The sequence below is a fragment of the Acinonyx jubatus genome, chromosome B2, assembly GCF_027475565.1.
Source record: "Acinonyx jubatus isolate Ajub_Pintada_27869175 chromosome B2, VMU_Ajub_asm_v1.0, whole genome shotgun sequence".
In the NCBI taxonomy this organism is placed as follows: domain Eukaryota; kingdom Metazoa; phylum Chordata; class Mammalia; order Carnivora; family Felidae; genus Acinonyx; species Acinonyx jubatus.
Genome location: NC_069385.1, coordinates 50,274,009 through 50,296,701, shown reverse-complemented (window position 1 = coordinate 50,296,701; position 22,693 = coordinate 50,274,009). Strand labels below are relative to the sequence as shown.

General features: G+C 42.3%; 1 protein-coding gene across 2 annotated transcripts in view; it reads right to left on the bottom strand.

Annotated features, from left to right (window-relative positions):
- LAMA4 (laminin subunit alpha 4) overlaps nucleotides 1-18,968 on the bottom strand; it is a 142,483-nt gene extending 123,515 nt beyond the window's left edge. For both annotated transcript variants that reach the window (XM_027057066.2, XM_027057065.2), the window contains exon 1: nucleotides 18,349-18,968. In XM_027057066.2, the coding sequence (XP_026912867.2) occupies nucleotides 18,349-18,966 (618 nt within the window). In that variant the 5' untranslated portion in view covers nucleotides 18,967-18,968. The remainder of the gene's footprint in view (nucleotides 1-18,348) is intronic.
- Nucleotides 18,969-22,693: the final 3,725 nt, after the last annotated feature.

The following is a 22,693-nucleotide window of genomic DNA, read 5'->3' as shown; positions in this document are numbered from 1 at the left end:
ACGACAATGAGACTCAACCCCCAAGTGTTCTTATTTGTAAAATGTGAGCAGTAGAACTTATTAAGCAAACATTTTACGTCTCTGCTCTGTGTCAAGTGCCCAAAAGTCTCAGAAGAATGAATTTTCAGGGCAAGATCGGAGTCTGTTTAGGGACTCTGATGACAGGGCCATTTTCAAACAGTTCGTAAATAAACAAATATATCAAACACCAAGTGCTTTCAGAAAGTATGGGGAAAGAGTTACCATCCTGCACATTTAGCTCCACAATGTGGGAAGCTAATTAAGAAAAGAAAAGAAAGAAAGAAAGAAAGAAAGAAAGAAAGAAAGAAAGAAAGAAAGAAAGAAAGAAAGAAAGAAAGAAAGAAAGAAACTTTTCCAATAAATGGTAAATCTATGCAAACAAAATTTTAACTATATCATGAACTGTCCATAAGCTACTTTTTAGAACATGTTCTAAATACCAATACCATGTTCTTTTTAGAACATGAATGATATTCAAAATTGGTGCAGAATTGCCATCCTTTTCCTATCATTTGGGGTTATTTCCTATGATTTTTTTTGTCCTCAGCTTCCCTCCCCTAAAAATTTAATTGTGTCATTTTGGTAAAATGCTGCTTAATTTCAAACTTTACTTCATTCCGGTTTACATTTATAAATGACACAAATAACCTGTACTTTCTTTTTAGTAAAGATTCTGAGGATAGTTTCAGAATCACTTTACCATCTGATGGTATCTGTAGCTTTTAAAATTTGCCCCCAAATAACTACCGTAATCATGATAGTTACTGGGGTAGAGCATACTCACACCAGTGAAAAGATACAAACTAGCGTGGAAGGAAAATGAGGACAAAGTAGCTGCCAGCGTGCAGAATGCTACAAATCTATTCTGTGCACAGCTACTTTACTGACAACAAAATAATACACATTTGTGAAAGGAAATGGATGGGGAAGGCTGAGGGTGTTTGATTTAAAGTAACTCTGTTATCTGTCATTTGAGGGGGGAAAGTTGTGCTGATTTTAAAACAATACTTGAGTTACAGATGTTTCCAGACCCCTTCCCTGATCCAAGGAAACAAAATACCATTCAGCAACAAACCCAGATTTGGAGATGGGGTTTGTTCCAATATAAACATTTCTTAGCTAGACCTTCTCTATGAAACTGCATCGTCAATTTTTCCATATACAGTGGGAAAGACAAAGCTTTTAGCTTAAAAGGCATTTTCACCCGCAGTGCAGAGCGCCTGGAATGCATAGTGTAGGGACGCCATGGCTCACCATTGATGTCAAGTTGAATGCTGATAGGGCCACCAGAATTACAGAGTTATGTCAGAATGTACATATGCCGCAAACAAAAAACCCAGCACTGCTTTGGCTTTCAGTACTTGGTATTTACTTGGTCATTTAGTCTTTCTTTTTGTTTTATGTACCACCGTTCACCTGAGACCTAGTTTAGAGTGTAGCACAAAGCAGGCATTTGACGAATAAGTGAGAGATGCATAAATTATTACCTTTTTTGAGCACTTCATATTGAAGGCACTTGGCAAGACAATTTAGGGAATCAGAAGATGAATCACGGACACTGATGGCCTGTGTAACTTGCCATAAAGGCAGGGTAGAACGTACTAAGATCATAGTGTAACAGGAGAGGTACAGAGAAATGCTGAGAGACTGAAGAAGGAAAGCTTACTTTTTTTAAAGTTTATTTATTTATTTTGAGACAGAGAGAGAGAAAGAGAGAGAGAGAGAATCCCAAGTAGCCCAACATGGGGCTTGATCCCAGAAACTGAGATCATGACTTGAGCTGAAACCAATAATCGGACTTTTAACCGACTGAGCCACCCAGGAGTCGCAGGAAAGAGGACTTTTACCTTGGGAGTGGGGGGGGGGGGGGGGGCGGGACATACTTCAGAGGAGGTGACCATTGTGTCAAGGGTTTTTTTTGTTGTTTTGTTTTTGTTTTTTGGTTTTTTTTTTGTTTTTTTTCTTTGTTTTTTTTTTGAGGAAAGCTGGAGCTGAAATGCTGGAAAGCATAGGTCAATTTTTAGTCACTCCCCATAAGGTACAAAGGCTCAAACTTTTATTCCTTCTGGTTTTGTTTATTTGTTTGTTTTGTTTTGTTTTCTCAAAGCAGGCATTCTTCATTCCTGGTAATCTACTTCAATATACTTCAATAATCCACTTCAATCTATAAATTGGACCTACCATTTTTCTACTTTCTGGGATCTTCTTTGGAAAGATTGGTTTAATATCACCATTAAACTCATGTGACATCTTCCGTAACCTTCTTGCTTACACTATACTCACACAGAGATATGACTCTCTCTGTTCAAACATTGTAGATAATATTAGAGGCATCCCCTAAACCCTGAAGTAAGTGTTAAGTATGCCTAGAAGCCTCAATAATTCTTTGTGGTCCTCAGAACTCCACGAGTGACTTTCATGTGGAGAGGAATGTAGGAATTTTGGAAGTGGCAATAACTTCCAAGTTATAATTGATGCATGGGGAGAATGTCATTCAATTATAAAAAGAGGATCTTTTTATTTTATCCTTTTTTCATTTTGCTGTCTAGTGAAATTTTCCCAAAGTGAGGGGAACAAAAGAATGGTGGTAGAAATGCTTGGTTTTCTGGCCTTCTGAGTAGCTATTAGATTGACTTAATTTACTTAGAACCCACCAAGAATTATAGCAAAAACCTGGTACCCTTGGTTTTCAATACTCTATTGTCAACAGCCCGGTCTCTGAGCAGCTGAAATAGAGCAGAAAACTGTCCTCATTTAAAACTTCAACTACTATTTCAGTTTTTTTTTTCCTTTTTGAAGTTTGTAAATTTCTTAGTTCAGATGATTTGAACTAAGCTTGAAGGAAATCCATGCTGACTCATGACTTTGAGGAGAAAGCACATTTTCTAGTTGAATATGAGCTTATGTTAGCAGATTAAAAAAGGAGAGAGATTGTAATCAAAGGAAAATCAAGACAGTTTAGATAATCTGAGATGAAGATATGTCTTAAAACTAAAAAAGGGTCCCACACTTGTTAGCTTTCAAAATAATTAAAATGGAAGAGCAGACAGAGATGGTCTACAGGAAAGAAACAAAAAACAACTCCATGCTTATTTCCACTGAACATTTTGATATATTGCAGGTCCAGAAACACGGGTCACAGGAAAAATGTGGTGCATCTGCCAAAATAATCACAAATCCTCTCTGAGAGTAGGAAGAATCCAGTCCTTTAACAAAACCAAGAGATTTTAAGCATCGAAAAAAGAACATTATACTTCCCTCATAAAGATTATTACTCTGACCTTACGAAGATACTTGTATCACCTTAAATACAGTATTACTGTCACCATGCTGAGGATCCTCCTCACATCCAGGGGGGAGGACCAGGAGGGAGGATAAGGGAGGACGGTACCTGCCATTTAGAAAACAAACCACTGACTGGGCAGCAGTTAAGAGCTATTCTGCCTCCCACAGACCTTCCTACCTTGCGGACCACAAAGGTCAGCAACCCCCTGAGATTGTCGTTATCAGATTCAGGACACGTCTGAGCAGATGCTGCTCATGGCACAGTCCCTGGATTTCACCAACTATAGTTCTGCTGGGACGGGGCAGATTTTATTGGCGACACGGGTACTAATGAAAGTAAAGTAGCTGAAACTCGGAACTGTCACAAAGCAGGGTGGGAAGGTCACGGTGGGATGTGTCTGCCAGAGTAGACTGCTTTGGTGCTCTCCTACATTTCATTTTCCTCATTAATTTCTCATGTTACAGTTGTTTTGCTGCATGGTAGGGGAATTTGTTAAAGTCATGTGGAAACCTGAATGATGCTCGTGTGCAGGGGGAGTGGCAGACGCGATGTGGCCTGGGAATTTTTCAAATTAGCTCTAAAATTGCTTTCAAACAAAAGCATTATTGTTCACTTTTGAAATCGATATTTTTTTTTCTGTCTTCTTTTTAAGATCCAGGATGTGTTGTTTATTTTTTAGGACCATCAGAAAACTGTAGCCGGAAATTCTGGAATCTTATTGCACTCGGAAGTCTTCTTTCTAAGTATTGGTGCTGAAAGCATAATTTAAGGGGTCAATAGCCATAGGGGGCCAAGGCAAAGATCTCTGAAATAAAAGAAAGGTTATGAATGATGTGGTTATAAGTTAAATTCAAAACTGGGATAAATATAATGACGCAAAGGCTAAGAGAATTTCTAGTATTTCTGTACCTAAATTACTCAGGACTAAGGCATAGGTGGTGGCATAAGACATAACACGAAAGTCCCATGGATGTGCTTTTGTCTGATGCAGCTTGTTTAATGTCTCGACACACAGGGCTTCAGCTGTTCTTCACCCCTCTTACTTGTTCCGGTGATGGTATTCATGCTGTGATGCGGGGCGAGGGGACTGCTCCAAAAGCCAGGAAACTTGGTTTCTGGCCCCAGCTCTAGAAACCTGCTGCGGGACCTTGAGGAAGTGACTAAACTTTTGGCTCATTTCCTTCTCTTTCAATGACATTAGTGGCAGAGTGATTCCTCTTCCCATCTAAACAGTCTATAATTCTGTAAAATTTCTTGTGGTCGCAATAAGGCCACATGCTACGAGACTGTGGGAAAATCATCTGACATCTCCATGTTCCCATCCATTAGATTAATAACCCATGGCCTGCCTGTTTTATAAGGTGGTTGCCAGGAATAAAGGTGGAAAGAGGCAGGAATACATCTAGAAGACCATGGAGGCTTTGTAAGCATTCACATTATTTTCCAACTGAGTTAGTAGCCATTGGAGATTCCAATATCTGGCAGCTATGAATAACGCTTGTCCAACATCAATAGCGTTTTTTTTTTTTTTGATGTTTATTTTTCTTAGTAATTTCTATGCCCAGTGTGAGGCTCAAACTCACGACTGCGAGATGAAGAGTCACGTGCTTCTTTGGGCCAGCCAGGTGCCCCTAATATCAATAGCTTATCTTTCAAGATGAAGAGAGTTTTCCTAATTCGTTGGAAGATTGGTTCTCCCTAGGTGTTCTGCATATACATCACAAAGCAAAATAAAGCAAAGTGAAAATTGCCTTGATGACACTGTGAAACGCTTAAGGTGTCACTGTTCTTATTCAAGTGAAAAAGTAAAGATAAGTTACAGTTTGTAATATTTATTTTCTCCCTTTTCATAGATGTAACATTTATGTGGAAGCATTTTCGCCTTTGGGGATAAAGGACCACAGACCAGTACAATGCTGCATTGAGGGAGGGAAGAATAAGATCAAGAACCATCTTTTTAGCTCAGAGTGCGGGTGAGAAGCTGTAGTTTAGAACAAGATGAGGCTTTGGATAAGTGTTGGAATAAGATGGTGTTTATGGCAACGGAATAATTGGATTAAAAAATAAAAACCAAGCAAACATCTGACCGTTCCTCTGAGGATCAAAGACACCAGTTATCTGGTCTGCTCGCTGCCACCCTATACTCTTTCCAAAACTCCTTTGTTAGGTGTCCTGAGTAGCCCCAGGTAATAACTGAGACAAAACTGGAATTTCCTTATTTCCTAGGAAAGGGCCAAAAATATCATCAAACAAGGAAGAGGAAGCATAAAAATATCTCTCAGGAGAGCACCAATTGTTTAGAGGTTTCTAGCTCATGTTTGGCACAGCTGCAGAGGTGCTCGGAACGTCAGAGGCTCTGTGCAAATCAGCAGGTGTGTGCACCGCTGGGAAACTGCCTAGGAGACACTGATTTGGACGACATTTGGGGTACCATTTTGGAGACCGGTCATGATTTAGAATATCAACGTGGGAGCTCCCAGCATAACGGTTTACTCAAATGTTACTCAAACATTTTAGAGTAGAGATCTCCTTCCCCCCCGCCCTTGCCCCCCGCCCCCCCCCCCAGTGAAATAGCATGTGGAATTCATCTACAAAACAGATTAAAAAAAAAAAAAAACAAGAAGATGTTCTGGTTGAAGGAAGCAAAGCCCCAACTTCCTGCTGCTCAGCCTCCCTCACCCCAAATTATAGCCAAGGCATTTCTGTAAGGCTTCAGCTTGGAAGTCACTGATTTAGTAGGTCTTGTGTTAAAAAGTCTCCAAAGAGATTTTTCCCCATGATGTAATATGTTTCTACAAACATCAACATCAGCAGTGCCTTTGACAAATCTACCCCTCACCCTTGCTCTCCAAACATACAACAAGTTGTCTTAATAGAATCTCTGCAATGACCACAGCATCTTTTTCCCTCCTTTCCAGACTACAGCCACCATTCGCTTCCAGGTCCTTCTTACTCTCTTCTGGATAATTACCAATGCATGACATAGGTGATTATTATTTTTTTTTTAGTGTTTATTTTTGAAAGAGAGAGAGAGAGAGAGAGAGAAGGGGGAAGGAGCAGAGGGCGGGGGGGGGGGGGGACAGAGGATCTAAAGCAGGCTCTGTGTTCACAGCAAAGAGAGCTCAATGCAGGGCTCGAACTCATAAACTGTGAGATCATGACCTGAGGTGAAATCAAGAGTTGGGCACTCAACTGACTGAGCCACCCAGGTGCCCCAACATCGGTGATTCTGATTCCAGGCTCTCTGCTGCTTCCTGCCCAATGCATCTAGTAGCCTGTTTCCAGATTAATGTTGATCTGGAAGCACAACTCTCATTGAGTTTCTTCTCTTCTCTGAAATCTTCAGTGACTCCTGGTGGTCTAGTCTCACCAGCTGAGACTGTATCTCTTTCTAGAAGAAACCCTCTGTCTTTTGTCTTTCCTTATCCTGTCCCTTCACCTTGAATTTCCCTCAGTCTTAAAGATTTAACTCAGGGGTGCCTGGGTGGCTCAGTTGGTTAAGCATCTGACTTCGACTCAGGTCACGATCTCACAGTTCATGAGTTTGAGCCCTGCGTTGGGCTCCGTGCTGACAGTGAGGAGCCTGGTTGGGATTTCTCTCTCTCTCCCTCTCTCTCTCTGCCCCTTCCCCACTTGTGCATGCTCTCTCACTCTCTCTCTCTCTCTCAAAAAATAAATAAATAAATAAATAAACATTAAAAAATAAAAATGAATCATTGCTTAACATACTTCACTGGGTAGGTGTTATGGTTCCTATGTGTCTCACAAATTCCTACGTTGAAGCTCTAATACCCAATGTGACTGACTGTATTTGGAGACAGGGCCTGTAAGGAGGTAATAACGGTTAAGCAAGGTCATAAGGGTAAAGCTTGATAGAACCGGTGTCTTTATACAAGAGGAAGAGACACTAGAGAGTCCTTTCTCTCTCTGCACATGCATGGAATAAAGGACAGGTGAGGACCCAGAGAAATGATGACTATTTACAAGCCAGGAAGAGAGCACTCACCATAAACTAAGCCTGAAGTCTCCCTGATCTTGGACTTCTAGCCCTTTTCTAACCATTTTCCCTAAGGACCTGCTTTTACCACATTTTGGTTTCTCTCTTTATCCTTCTCTCAAGTTCTTTTAAGTCATAGATCCACAAAGTAAACTCAGGAGCCTACTGAGATGATTAATGCTTAGCATAGCTGGAGACACGTGAAAATATACACTTTCAGAAATTACGTCAATTTTTATTCCTATTATGTCCAAAGAAGAACCTTTCATTGTTACTGAGATGATAAGGTCAGTTTATGCTCTAAATTAAAAAAAAAAAAAAGCAAAAATATAAACATACCAGTAATTAGAATATTCTTTATAGACTTGTCAACTACTATGACCTTTCTGGCATTCCTGGAGGATACTGGGGATCCCTGTTAGTTGAGCTAACGTAAGGCACTGTGAGATTTAGAAACACAGATGTTAAAGGATCATTATAGGATAAAGATTACAAGCTTGGAGCCAGATTCTAACCTGTGATCTTGGATAAGTTACTCAGCTTTTTTATGTGACTCAGTTTCCCCATCTATACAATGGTATTAATGGTAGTGCCTTCCTCACTATGTTATGAGGAATAAATGGATTAATAACGCAAAGTGCCTAAAACAATGCCTGGGACACAGCAAGTGCTAATCAAATGCTTAGGAGTTAAAGCTAAAAGTATCTTTGAAATCAGTCAACTAGGTGTCTCAAAGGGGTTTGAGGATAGCTGACGTTCAAGGCTGTTCTAAAATAGCCCCTCTCAGGGCTGGGGCTGCATCGAGGAGATTTAGAGTCTGCCAGCAAGATGCAGATGCCCCCTCTGATGCACGAGAGGCACAGACCCTGACTCACTCACGAGCACTTTCCTACAGATCTCAATCCGTCTAGAGAAATTCCAGCTTGAGAAGGAGCCACGGCAATTCTCATCTTGTGGACGTAGCTCTTCCCTATCTCTTCATGTTATCTTTCTAGCCTAGCACAAAGACCACACTTCTCACTCCCGGGAGACACATGATCCTGAATTAGAAAGCATCCCTTATTCACAAGAGAAACATTACGATTCCACTATTTCCTGAAAGGCGTGAGCAACACCCTATTTTCAAGCAGTGCCACAAGTAAATTCTTCCCCTGCCTCGCCTCCCTTACTCTCAAGGGCACAGAGTCTCCAGGGGTACCGTTTCTAGGCTGGGGGTGCTGTGTCCTGCCCAATCTAGGGCAGGTTATCAAATTAGGCTTCCTCTACCTTAACATGAAGTCTCAGTTGATGGCTAGACTGTGCATACTGTAATGCTGTGATTTCAGTTGATTTTTTTTTAGGTTTATTTATTTATTTTTGAGAGAGAGAGAGAGAGCCCGCATGCATTTGAATGGGAGAGGGGCAGAGAGAGAAGGAGAGGATCGCAAGCAGGCTCAGCACTGTTAGTGTGGGAACCCAATGCGGGGCTTGAACTCACGAATCATGAGATCATGACCTGAGCCAAAACCAAGAGCTGGACGCTCAACCACCTGAGCCACCTAGGCACCCCTCAGTTGACGTTTGTGATGAATCGATAATCTGTCACTGGCTTTCCCTTCCTTTTGCACTGAGTGTAAATACATTCTCCTTTCTAGAGCTTGTTATGTGCCTTTCACTATTAAGAGATGCAAGGACATGAGCCTCCCCTCAGTAGTTCTCTGTGTCCCTCACTTCCTCTAACGTCATCCCTCCGGTGTCTCCGTGTGGAGCTTCACATTTACAGTCACTGTGAAGGGTCTGGATAGGGCAGGTGGCAGCACTCTGGAGCCCAGGTGTGGGAGAGTGACTTTCATGGACACACTTAGGTGTCTGCAACTGAAGCTGTGTGGGAAGCCTCCTTGGTGGTCACCTTGGAAAGGCTCATGTCTAAGGCTGGGCCAGTGCTCTGTCCTGCAACCACCCTCACCAAGAAGTAGGGAGAAGGGCCCATTAACGCCCCCACCTCCCACCCCCACCCCACCAGATCAGTCCCTGTGTTTCCTTTGGGCTCTAGGCTCCTCAGTCTTGGGGTTCTAACCGGGGTGGCCACTGTGATGCTGAGTGATTCTCTTCCTTAAGCCAGCTTCCCTTCAAGTAGCTTAAACTGTTATCTATTTGTTAGATAATCACAGAACTCCGTTGCTAGAAGTAACCTTGTTTTTGTTTGCTTATTTTGTTTTCTTCTTTTTAAACTGTAGAAATCGAGGGCCCAGGAGGTGAAGGGACATGCCCAGGTTCCTTTAACTGGTAAAGGTGATCAGGTTGTTAGTGGCATGGCCAAGAACCAGAAGAGTTGGTTCCAAAGTCACATTCCAGTGCTTGTCCCACTTTGCTGAATTCCGTGAGCCTCTCTTACTGATTGTTCAACTCAAGAATAAATAGAAGCAATAAAGAGCAAAGTGAATAACAGTATGTTAGAAGCAAGCAACTTTTCCCTTAAAGATATATATCTTTAAGAGAAAAATTATATAGATAGATAGATAGATAGCCCATAGAAATAGCTTGAAAGAGTATAAGGCTGGAAGTCAGAAGACACAGTTTTTGGCACTGCTGGTAATGAATGAGCTTTGTGTCTTTGAGTGAAGCACCTTAACCATCTCCCACCCCGAGGCTCAGTTTCCCTATCTACAAAATGAGAAGGTTGAATCTCTAAACTCTCTTTCTAGATCTAACATTCTGTGATCCCTTTGATTTTACGGTTCACACCGCAAGATATAATAGAGTCATACATCCAATAATAACCACCCACCGCCTCTGCATTCAAACACGTCTCCTTTACGCCGAATTCTGTGCTGCAATAGGGGCTTCAGGGCTGGTTCCTTATAGATGGAATTTCAGTGAGTATGACACACAACAATTCCAAGGGAACAATACAGAATGAGGCAATTTATTCATGCACCACAAACACTGGCTCATCGCCAGGCATTCAGGCACTGTTTGGTCTCCAAATAACACGCATTTAGCACCTCACCTGTGACCTGGGGATTGACAGAATCACAGACGACAGAATCACTCTCCTGCTCTCGGGACTCACAGGCGTATCAGCAGGTAGAGAGGTTACTTTTAGGTCACTCTTCGCTTGTTAAATTGTATCACTGTTCCTCAAGGGGGAAACACACGTTGCCTGGCCAATGAAACTTGAAAGGCATTGTAAAATAACTCTCCTGTGGAAGGAGAGGCCAGCCCCAATTTTAAGCCCCAGATCCCGAATTTGTGCTCTGGTTCTTGCTGTAATACTAGATGGTTCTACAGCCCTAGCATCCCAACGTATGAGGCCCACTAAACATTTTCTTGCCTTCTGCTGGTGTCTATATTATACATTCCTTTGGGCTGACACTTGGCTTTACAGAGCTGTGTAGTGCAGTGTCCTATGTTGCAATTTACTCTGTAAACAGACAACATGATTGCACGGAACAGTCACCTCTGAGGCGAGTTTTAGTGAAAACATCTCTAATCTTCAGACTCCCTCATTTCCTTTGAAGTAATTGTGCCACTTCATCTAATGGAGGGCATGATTTCAAAATAAATATGAATGCACAAAGTCTGCACTGTGCTCAAGGGTCCCTTTAGCGGTAGTATGCACAGCATGGATTACTGGTCTAGTCTGCAAGAGATGTGCGCGCACACAGCTGTTGGTGGTATGGGATTTCTCCAACTCGTCAGTTCTCATGGAGTCATAAATGTAGATATTTCACTCCATTTAGGTAAACACTAGATGTCTCGCTTCTTCCAAAACACAACGTACAAACCAAGAAAGTGCTGGAAGTGAAAAGAAGGTCATATTGCATATTGCTCAGAGTATGTCAGACCACCCCTCTCTCCTCTTTTTTTTTTAAACAGTACTTGTTTCTGTATTTTTTTTCTTTATGCAGGGGATTTGAGCTTGAATATGGACATTTTCCCACTACCATTCAGCCTCGGAATGCTGTTTTCCCCAAGTTTCTCATGATAAAAAGACTCAGATTCAGACCCTAACTGCTGGCAGCTGAATTTCATTAAGACTTTGATGGGAAACTTAAGTTGGAATTACAAACATCTGTGGCTAAGCTTCCCTTCAGTAAACCATTTCCCAGAATTTAACTTTACCACACTAGGAGCAAAAAAGAAAACAGTTGGAAAAAGAATGCTGCTCTTTGGCAAATACTGGAGTAGATATTTAAATATTCTTCTATGTGGTCATCACATCTCAGTGAACCAGCAGGCTTCCTGGTTTTAGAAAATAAATAAATAACTGTTTGGAAATACCAACGTGTGGAACTCAAAGATGTACTGGTAATCTGGTTTTAATGGTTTCTAATCAATCAAATGTCTCAAAATTATGTCTGGCCATCATTATATTTATATGGTTACTCTGAGTGAGGAAAAGCCCAAAAGGAGAGAAGTGTTTTTGACGTTACATATTTCAAAAAATTATGAAAAAGTCAGATTTGAGAATTTAATTGTGAAAGAAAAAAAAAGTTATGGTCCTTTTCATATCAAAGATGTTGGTATTTTTGTTTAACTTTTCCGGAATTTAGAAAAATTCATTCATTTCTCTTCACTGATCAGATCACCCAACTGGGGAAAGGCTATGTTTAAAGAACCATTAGGGATACAGTGATTATAAAAATTAAAGTCCAGTCTCCGTCTCCTCCAATGTTGCCTGATCAGTCCATTTGTACAGAAAAGTTGGAAATAACCAAATTTACAGAATAAATAAAAGTTTAGAAAAAAATAAACCGGTAACACAAGTCTTAACTTGCAGTAGATAAAAACAGTGGAAGAGAAAGGGAGAGAAGGGAGGTACAGAAGAGAGGGAACTAAAGGCAGACTTTGTTAGGTAGCTCCTAGACATTATTTCACAATAATCTTGCAAGGCAAATACTTTTCTGTTCATTCTACAATCAAACAAACTGAGCCTCTGAAGGATGAACTAATTTGTTCAAAGTCAAACAGCTAGAAAGTAGTGGGGCTGAATTCACAGCACATCTGTCTGGCTAGACGCCCATGTTGTACCTTTGGTGAAAGGTGAATTTCAATTGTTGTTGAGCAGAGACTGAAATAAATAGCTCTTGGGCTAAACTGGGCCATCAGACGCACTTCCCACAGGGTATTAAAACAAAATGAGTCAGCAAATTTACTTAAGAATCCGGACTCTGTTTTCTCCTGAAAAAACAAAAGACCTGGCAACACAGAGGTGGGTGTCCCTCTGGAAGAGGCAACCCTTCTACTGTCACTTTGGATCTGTCACTCACAGGATGTATTCCTTTCACTGCCCAGTTTTTTTTTCGTTAGTTTGTTTGTTTTTGTTTTTGTTTTTGCTTGGCCTCTCTAGGAATCCAAGTTTTAAAACTTTTTCTGTACCATACAATCAGCAATTCCACTTTTGGATATCTACCCCAAATTGCTGAAAGCAGACTCAAAACAGATATGTGTAAGCCAATGGACACAGTAACACTATTCACAGAAGCTAAGAGGTAGAAACAACTCAAATGTCCATCGATAGATAAAGGGGTAAGCAAAATGTGATATATACATACATTAGGATATTATTCAGCCTCAAAAAGGAATGAAATTTAAACACATACTAAAACATGGATGAACCTTGAAGACATTATGGTAAATGAAATAAGCCAGACACAAAAGAACAAATATTGTAGGTTCCACTGATATTAAGTATCTATCAGAGTAATATTCATGGAAACAGAAAGTGAACTGACAGTTGCCAGGGCCCGGGGAAGGGGGTACTGGGGAGTTGTTGTTTAATGGGTATTGAGTTTCAGTTTGGGAAGACGAAAATATTTTGGAGATGGATGGTGGTAACGGTTGTGTAACAATGTGAATGTACCTAATGCCACTTAAAAATGATTCAAATGGAAAATTTTATGTTATGCATATTTTACTGCAATAAAAAAAAAACTTTTGGTTAAATCAGAGAACTCTGGAACCATAGCAAATGGAATTCTTTATTTTCTAGCAATTTTATGATACATTCTATAAGATAGGCCATGTATTCCTATAGGTGGTGGTGTTCTGAATTCTTTACCTATTAACCTAAATATGGAGGTTCTAATGTAAACTGTAGCATCATGTAGAGGAAACATACTAGAATATGTTTCAAAAAGGAAAATGGGATGCAAAAAAGACCCTAGAGTTAAAAAAATCGATCAGGGGGACCCAGTGATATGCTGGGGAAAAAAGAATGGGATATGGTAACCTTGGGGAAAATACTTACCATCTCCAAACCTCAATTTGCTTATCTATAAAATGGGTATAATGTTCACTATTGACTACTACAAAAGATAATACATGTAGTTCCACGGGACATAGTAGAAGTCAATAAGTATTAATTTCTGTCTTTCCTATATGAGTAGTTTAAAAAGTAGTTATTAGACTCGCCAGGAAAGGGAAGTTATCTCGATTCTTTGATAATCCTAACATTGTATGCAACTTATGCTACTCATCCAGCAAGCATTGCACAAATAGTCTTTGAATGGCATTTTATAGATCTTTAAGAAATTTCTAAAACTTTGACTAAAACTTATGCCTACAGATAGTTCTATTTACCTAATAACTTTTTCCTAGGTACTCTCGCATAGTTGAATTACTTTCATAAATTCCATCCTAGCTGTGCCACTTACCGGGTAAGGTGCCTGGGCAAATGCTCTCAGTTTCCCTGTTTTCAAAGTAAGAGAATAACTATACAAGTTCCATTGAGTTGTTGAAGGTGAAAAAAAATAGCTCTTGGAGAGTGCTTAGATTAGTGTGTGACACACAGTAAATACTCAATGAGCATTAGCCATAAGCCATGCTATTATTATTACTACTGCCGCTATATTTAGTCCTTCTAAAATAATGTCTCCCAGGAACCTTCTTTGGTATTTGGTGAGTAGGTTGATTGTGTCCTACTGGTCTGGCTCTGGAGTAATACTTTTTCCACATTACCCCCATGGCCCTTAGCTTCCAGCCACTTTTACAGAACATTAATTCATTCAGCTTTATATGGTGGCTATGTACATTTTTCTTTCTTAGATCGCTTACTCCTTGAGGGGAGGGATGTGACTCTGCCTTCTTCTGTCCTTCCTGGCACCTACTTCATTGCTCTGTATACAGTAAGGCCCCAAACATACTTGCTGGATGATATAAAGTGAATGAAATAATGACTGCATGTGGGAGTTCACATTACCTTCACGCACTGTTGGACAGCAATATAGAATGATGGCCCAGGCCAGTGACTAGAGGTCTTCACGTGATTCAACAGGGCCTCTTTCAAAGTAAGGGCCCAAGATAAGGAGAAGGAAAGTAGACAGCGAAAGAGATCTAAGCTGCCTTTTAATAAACATACTGCAATCCTTTAGTGGCAGGGCACCAGTTATGTTGGAGCATAGGATCATGTATCCACAATAAAAGAGTCTAGAGGAAAAGTTGCTCAGAATTAGTCTAGTTCATAGTGCTTTTTTAAAAGCAAGTAAGTTTGTCCAGTGTGGGGTACATGTGCACATGTGGTTCACGGGCCACTGATTTTCTTGGAGGGAAGCTAACAACAACAACAACAACAACAACAACAACAACAACAACAGAGCCCAGTCAAATTACCAGGAGATAAATTCGTTTTCTTTGCTGAGAGAAGTTTGCTCAACACTGTCATTTATTGCCCTTAATTTCTCAATTATCTACCAAGGGCAGTAACAGCACCATTGCCCTCCATACCTCTCATTTTGCCTTTCCAGTGGAGACTTCACTCTTTAGAGTCTCTGTGCGGTGGCTTCTTCCCACAGTATCAACCTCTAACCTAGTGTTCTTGAACTTATTTAATTCCTGCTCCTTTTTGACAGACGACACTGTCATTCCTGCCAAGGACATTGTGACACCCTCTTCTTGGGGACCATTCCTATCCCCATCCCTACACCCCTTCCAGTGCTTTTGCAGATCCATATTGGTTAAGAAGGCTTCTGCCTGGTTTTACTTGCTAGAGTGTATATGATAGAATCAAGACTTTCTTTTCTTAAATGTAAAATATTAGAACATTGAATATGCTTTTTTGAAATCAGCCCATCACCCTTTTGCCCATCCTACTGAGAAACACTGCTTTCGCCATAAACTCAGCAGTGGTGAACGTGGGAAATTGCCTGTGAAAAAGCAGAAGGTGGGAAAATCCTACCAAATTAGCACTGAGTTACCCATGGGTGCTCCTCTTTTCAAACCCTGTATCCTGGGGGAAGCTTGGGCTTGTTTGAGAAGGAAAGGAGGGACTTTCTTTCTTGGTCAGCCCGTGCTCCTCATCCTTTTATTCAGTGTGTATTTAATGTCATTGAACCCCTAACTCACACTGGGCACCAGTGTGCCAGAGTCTGGAGTCCTCTGTTGAGTGCCAAGGACCCAGGGGTGGAGAGGGCACAAGCCTTGCTGTCCATGGAAGAGCTTGGGAGAGCCTTTGGAGGGCCATCAGCCAAACCCTCCCACTGCTGTATGCTTGCCTTAGTATACTTTCCTTCCTCCCCTTGAAGGAAAATTGAGGAATAACCATTCATATAAATCCAAGTGAAGTAAAATGAATGCATTTTTAGAATATCCCTCCATCTACATCTCAAACCTCCTACAAATAAAGTATCACATATGTCCACGGTCTCTTTCTCTCTCCGTCTATAGATGTAAATACAATCTCCTGAACCAGTCAGTAGAATGGTTGCACCATGTTATTAAATTTCCAGAATGTATTTGCTTTATGGTCTCCTTACTGGCTATAAAGACCATGGGAAATCTGAATGGTGGGGCATTGGGATTGCCACGGGACCAGAAATGAACTAGAGGTATGTGAAACTAGGCAGTGGGAATGCAATTACTCCAATCCCACACTTTCTACATCATATACTTTGACACTTCTGGAATGACTAATAGCTTCTTTCTGTTTCCCTAAACCAAAAGCCTGAATTGGCATTCTGAACCTATTGGACTCTGACAGTATTATACATTTAACTCACTATAGGATATTCTTTCTGGTAGGAAAGATATAGACAAACAGAGATACAGCAATATTAAGTAAAATAGCGCCATAAAAATAATGTTCTGAGAAATATTCCCAAACAAGGGTTTCTTTTAATTCAATCGTCTGCATATTTTATACTATTAATAACAAGACTTAGCATGTATACAGCATTAATACCATATCAGGTACTGTGTTAAGCATTCTGTCTGTATATTATCTAATTCCATCACAGTAACTCTAGGAAGTATGAAGTAGGCATCAATAACTTCTTTAAGCCTTGGTCTTTCTGTGTAATTGGGCATCTGGAATTTGCCTAAGGTAAGGAGGAGGTAAGTTGAAATTTGAACTTGGGACCATCAGACTGCAGAGCCTGCAATCCCAAAATACTCTGCTGTGCTGCCTTCCTATTATTTCACTGAGCACATGAGTATATAAGAAATTGCTCAGAGTCTCAGCAATAGATTTAAGGTTCCCTAAAAATCAAATAATTATTTGCTTACTTTTTGTGGGGTAAGAGTTACAAAAAGGTATGTGTGCCCATCTCTTTAAAATTAGCAGACAGAAATACAGAAGGTTTAGGTAAATTTGAGTTTCAGGTAAACAATAAATAATTTTTACTGTAAATACATTCCATGAAACATTTGAGACATAAACAAAAACATTTATTTGTTGCTATCTGAAACTCAAATTTAATTCAATGTCTTGTATTTTATCTGGCAACTCTGCCCCTAAGCATTTTGTTCTGAGACTTTCCATGCTCAAAGCAACAGGTGGAAATGCTTCCCAGGGGTTAATCCCAAGCCTGTGGAGACGCAATGCCTTCCCGTTGCACGGTGTCTCTCTTGGCCCGGCTTCTCCCCAGGTCTGGAGAGCACAAAGCTGAGCAGAAGCCAGCTGTGCCCCACTCTTTCCTATAGAGGTTATTTTTTGAACCACAATGGGAGGTTGGTATGCTCTGGCCCTACACACACACACCCCTCCTTTTTTGGGGGGTGTGAGTGGGGCTCACTCCTGGAGACGGACCATCTCCATGCACCTTATTTTAGTAGTAATAATAACTATAGTTATACTAACAATTAGTAGAATTAGTTGCAATAATCCCAGACTTTGGTGCTGTTAGAAATGATGTCAATCTATATAAATGCTTTGGTTCTATAGTTGCTGTAACCATAGCTGTAGCACGTGTGTGTGTGTGCGTGTGTGCGCGTGCGGTGTTAGGTCAATTGCTCCTTCCTTTCCCATGAACTTAGGTGACTTCATTTTCCTCCTACTTAACATCTCCCACGCACTGGACATGCCCTTGTCGTCTTGGCTCAAGGGACTCTTAAATCACTTACTCTGGATTCATCCTCCTTTACCCAATTTCTACTTTCTGGTTATGCTTTCAACACAAAAGCTATTGCAGGGTACTCAAACAGCAGCTCTCTGCATAAACATATCACCAGTAGCACATCCCAATCATTTTAACTTTGGGGATGGGGCTTAATTTCCATCACAACTTTTTGCTTCTGGAACATAATGGCTCCTATCTATTTAAGGCATCTGCTCTGCAGTTTCCCAACAGATTCTTTAGTATCCCATCACCCTCAGCCGCTCAGTCCCTCTCCCCTGTTGGAGAGGACCTTCTGCTTGATTTGTGACAAAAAGATTGGCCCCACAGTATTGTTCCCACTGTCCCAACATCTCAGAAGAGCAGGAAGCCGGGGACAGGGCACACACTTTAAGTAACTCTCCTGGGACACACAAGTGGCAGAAAGTCGCAGAAGCGCCACTGTAGCTGCAGGTGAGAATCCAAGCAGACCGGCTCCCAGTACACGGAGCACATGGCACTTTTGCTAGTTGGAACAGTGCCGGGTTCCAAAGCCTCAACTCACAACTCGCGACGCCCAAATCCCACTGACAAAGTAAAACTCCTCATCCGGGTGCAGGTGAAACTCTGAGGGATGGGGGAGGGGAGGAGGTGTGGGGGCGGGGGGGAGAGAGACGGACGGGAGCGTGGCACCCACAGCCCGCGGGGCTCAGGTGCCCCGGGCCTGGGTGACAAGGGCAGGGACACCGTACCTCGGCAGCGGGCGGCAGCCTTCCGGGAGCCACGCGGGGCTCGCTCGCCTCGGGCGGGTCCAGTCTGCCGACCGCTGAGCTCCCTTCAATGTCAAAAGGAAAAGCGCCGTCGTCCCCGGCCGCGGCGGCCGCGCAGGCAGCGCCCCAGAGGAGCCAGAGCCTCAGGACGGGGCGCCAGGCTGAGCTCACGGCCATCTCTCCGCTGCCATCCAGCAGGGCGCTGCGTGGGGCTCGGCGGCTGTGCGTCCTCGTCGGTGCCCCCGTGGGGCGGCGGTGCCTCGCGTGCATTACCTTCTCGGCCCCCGCCTTGTCCGGATGTGGGAAGTCAAGGCGGCCCGACGCGCAACTTAGTGAAAAAGGCACAGCGAGAGGGTGAGCGGGAGTCCTCCTTCCCCCCTTGTCTCTCCTCTTTCCTTCTTCCCCCTCGGTTGGCTCTCGCACTTTCTCTCCCGCTTTCTCTCTCCCCAGAGGCTCTGGCTGAGGGGCGTACAGATGGAGGCAGCTTAAGGCTGAGCACCAAAAGGAGGACGGGGTTAGGGCGAGCCCCGCCGGCCACCTCCTGTCCCGGGCGGGTGGGGTCTGCGGGCTGCGCTGCCCTGCCTTCCTCCCCACATCCATTCTCACCACTCCCTTTTTACCTTCCACTTCCAGGCCCTCCCACTCCAAACGGCATTTCACACAGGGAGCTCGGGCCTTTCCCTGGCCTGCCCTCCCCACGCGCTCTCAGTTTGGAGCCCCTCCAAGGGACCCCCATGAATATTCAGCCTTTGTGATCGCTTCCTCACATCTTTTATTTATTTAGCCAAGGTGCTCGGTGTCTTATCTGTATTTATGCAGATCTTTTATGTGACCCCCTAGTTTGCAGGCAAGTGAGGGGGGAAAGGGATTCCAGGGGTAGGGGCAGGAGCCAGAGAGGTGCGGCTTGTCAGACAGCAGAGGGGGAGGGCACCCACTTTCTGGAGCAAGGTTTCTCATTTTCTAAAGATGGAAGGCTGCAGTCTTTGAGCTATCTTCATTGAGACTTGCTGGCCACCCATTCTCCTCCTGACAGTCCTCACCCAGAGGGCTTGGGAGAAGAATATCTTTTACTGCGGGGCTGGAAAATGACTTTATTACGCAAATGCATGAACTTTTATTTACAAAGAACATCTTGTTTTCATCCTCAAGAGGTGCTTTGTAAGGGCTCTGGAACAAGGCTTACAGTGTATGAGCCTGTCAAATATACTGCCCACAGCCCTGGCCTCTTCCTCTAGGCCTGTAATCTCATGCCTGCTACATCCCTGTGAGTCATGTAACCTTTCTAGGACTTTGGGCAAAGTGGGCCAAAATTGTGCCAGGCGCCCTGTGGATGGGTCAGTGGTCACTGCAGCTGCTAGGTACCTTTGCTTACACTGGCTTCAGAAAGGAACTCTAAGCATTCCCACAAGACATGTCCATGGCTTTAAAAGGATTAGATGAAGCAACCATAAAACGACACCCAAGTAGGTCTCTAGATGCTTGAAATCATCCACAATCGTGGAGTGAAGCATTTTCATAAAACCTAATCCTTAGCTCTGTTTTATAGGACAAAAGCTATTTTATCTAAGCAAAAGCAAAACACCCATTTATTTTGCACCAACTATATGTAATATCTTACATATAACATTGTGTAATCAGTAATTACATATTATGGCATTAGTAAGCCTCACAGCATTCCTGGAAAATAGGACTTTATTTCCTTTTACAGAAAAAAAAAAAAAAAAGGAAAGAAAAGAAAAAGAAAGGAGGAAAGAAAGGAAAAGGAGGTTCTAAGGGACTGAGACGTTTGCCCAATATCACGCAGCTGGTAGAAAGCTAAGCTAAGGTTTGCACTGGGGCATCACTGATTCCAAAATGATCTTTCACAGCTATACCACCCTGAAACTCATAAAATAGAGGATATACATTCAGAATAGGAGATATGGCATTCCCAGTTTTTGAGTACTTCCTCTGTGCTGAAAAGTTTGCATAAATTATCTCCTTCAATTTCATCTTTACTGTAATCCCATGAGACAGGAATTGTTATATATATTTAGTAATGGGTGAGAGGTACAAGTGCCACTATCTGATGCTAAGGTCATTGATTTTGGACCATAAAGTGATAAGAGACAACAGGGGACAAAGCTGGTAGAAGCAAACAGTTCTCATATATCCCCAAGTGTTTGTAATGTTTTCATTTTAGGATACAAAAGTAGTATTGTCCCGAACCAGTAAGCTAAACTATAATCATCTTCCACATAAACTGGATAACTCGCTAAATTAAGTGAAAGAACTTAAAAATATGTTTGGTTGGTTCTTGGAAACTTATGTTGGGAGGCAAGATGGCTAGAGTCCAAGAGGAAAAGATGATGCTTTTATCCTGTCCCAATCTCCCTTTAAAAAACCTTAAGGGATAATAAAATAATAGCAGTAATAACATATGCATCATGTTCTGACTTCAAATACAGACCTCTTCAGTACACAAAAACTGTTCACCTTTGTTTGTTTTATGTCCTGTTCTTCACTGTCAATCAATCCCACACTTTTATATGACATAGGCCATGTTCAGGTTCTATGAAAGGCCTGAATGGTGGGGGTGGGAGTGTATTTGTTCAAGACCCATAAATTTTTATTGTTGGTTAAATATGTGCTTCCCAATCTTCCTCCTCATCTTATTTTTTGCAGATAATATTATTTTTGAGGCAAAACTGCATAATACACAAGATCCTGGGCTCTGTATGAAACAAAATAAAGTTCAAACCGTAGGTCTGTTTACAATTCTGGGAGCTCGGTACACACATAGTCTCTCTGAATGTCAGTTTCTTCACCCGTAAAATGGGATAATGGTGCTTCTTCTACTGAGTTATGAATGAATAGTAAATGAAATAATGCAAATAAAGCATTAACACAGCCTGGCATATAGTCAGTGTCCAATATATACTATTTAGCTCTACCATATTTAAAAATCTTAAAAAAAGAACAGAGTAACTATTTTTAAAGAGGAAAAATAACCACATTTATTTATCCTGTGGTTCGGGTAACCTCCCATTTGCTGAGAATAGCTGTTCACATTTCCGGCTGTTCCGTGGGTCTTCCCCATATTAACCATGAATAAGACAGTCATGGATGACAGAGTATTAGGGCAGAGCAGGCAAGAAGGGAGCATGACTGACTGTTTCACAGCAAGTTAGGAGCCAGTAGAACAAAGGGAATCATCTCCTCACCAAAGGGCCACCCTCAGACCATCAAAGGCCTAGGGGTGGGAGGATTTTACTCCTGCTACAATGACAGACAACTGGGGAACTTCTTCAGTGTGGCTGCTTTCTTATCATGACCTTCCCTCCTTGTCTCCTGAGACTGAGGCTGGGTATTTGCCAAATACTTTCATGTTCATTATCTCCCTTGGGACTCCCACCTGCCCCGTGATCAAAGGATTGCTGCTCTATAATCCCTGATGCACAGAAGGGAGCACAGAGGGAGGCGAAGAGGTTAAATGGGAAGGACACTGCACAGTTAATGCAGAACTAGGGCCCCGCACCTTCCGACTTCCAGATCAATGCTTCCCCAACTAGACCTAACTATTTTTAGTTCTGGCAGCAGCAGATCTGGAGGCCTGGAGGCTTTATCAAAAGAAGGTTCTGGAATTCCCTTCTGAGTCCCCTGGTGGGTGCAATTATCAGCAGAGAAATATCAGGGCTGCCCACTCCCTTCAGCACTTGCTTGTTGGGCCTGTCCACAGCATCCAAGGATCTAGCGAGGGTGTTGTTAATGCATCCCATATGCCCTTCTGTAAATAGAAATTCACGTCAGATGCTATTTTGGATTTTTAGGCGCTAATCTTGGACATAATTACACAGGATTGTTGTGGGACTGTGTCCTAGTGACAACGATTTTACGACGAGGTTGGTCAGAGAAGCAGGCGCGAGCTGTCACCTGCCATGAGGTCTCTGACAGTCAAGTGGCAGGAAGGAAGGGTGAAGAGTGGTGTCTCCTTTCTGCTGACACCCCTCTCCTCTGGGGCTGCACTTGTCCTCTGTGGATGACCTGGTGACCTGGGGGAGTCCAGCCATGTGAAGGAGAGCAAGAGCAAGAGGGCTGGGTGAGGGTGGGGACTTCCAAAAGCCATTCTCCCTCCCATTCACTTTCTTAGACTTTTGTTCAGGATGTGGACAGCCTGAGTTATCTATGCTTCCTCTCTGGGCTATGACACTTGTCACAGCCTCACTTGACTTTTAGCATGCTTCCTGCATTCTTTCCATCTGTCCTTCCTTCCATCTATTCATCCATCCATCCTTTATTTAGTAATTCATTAATTCATGTAGTCATTTATTTAGCATTTGCCAAACAC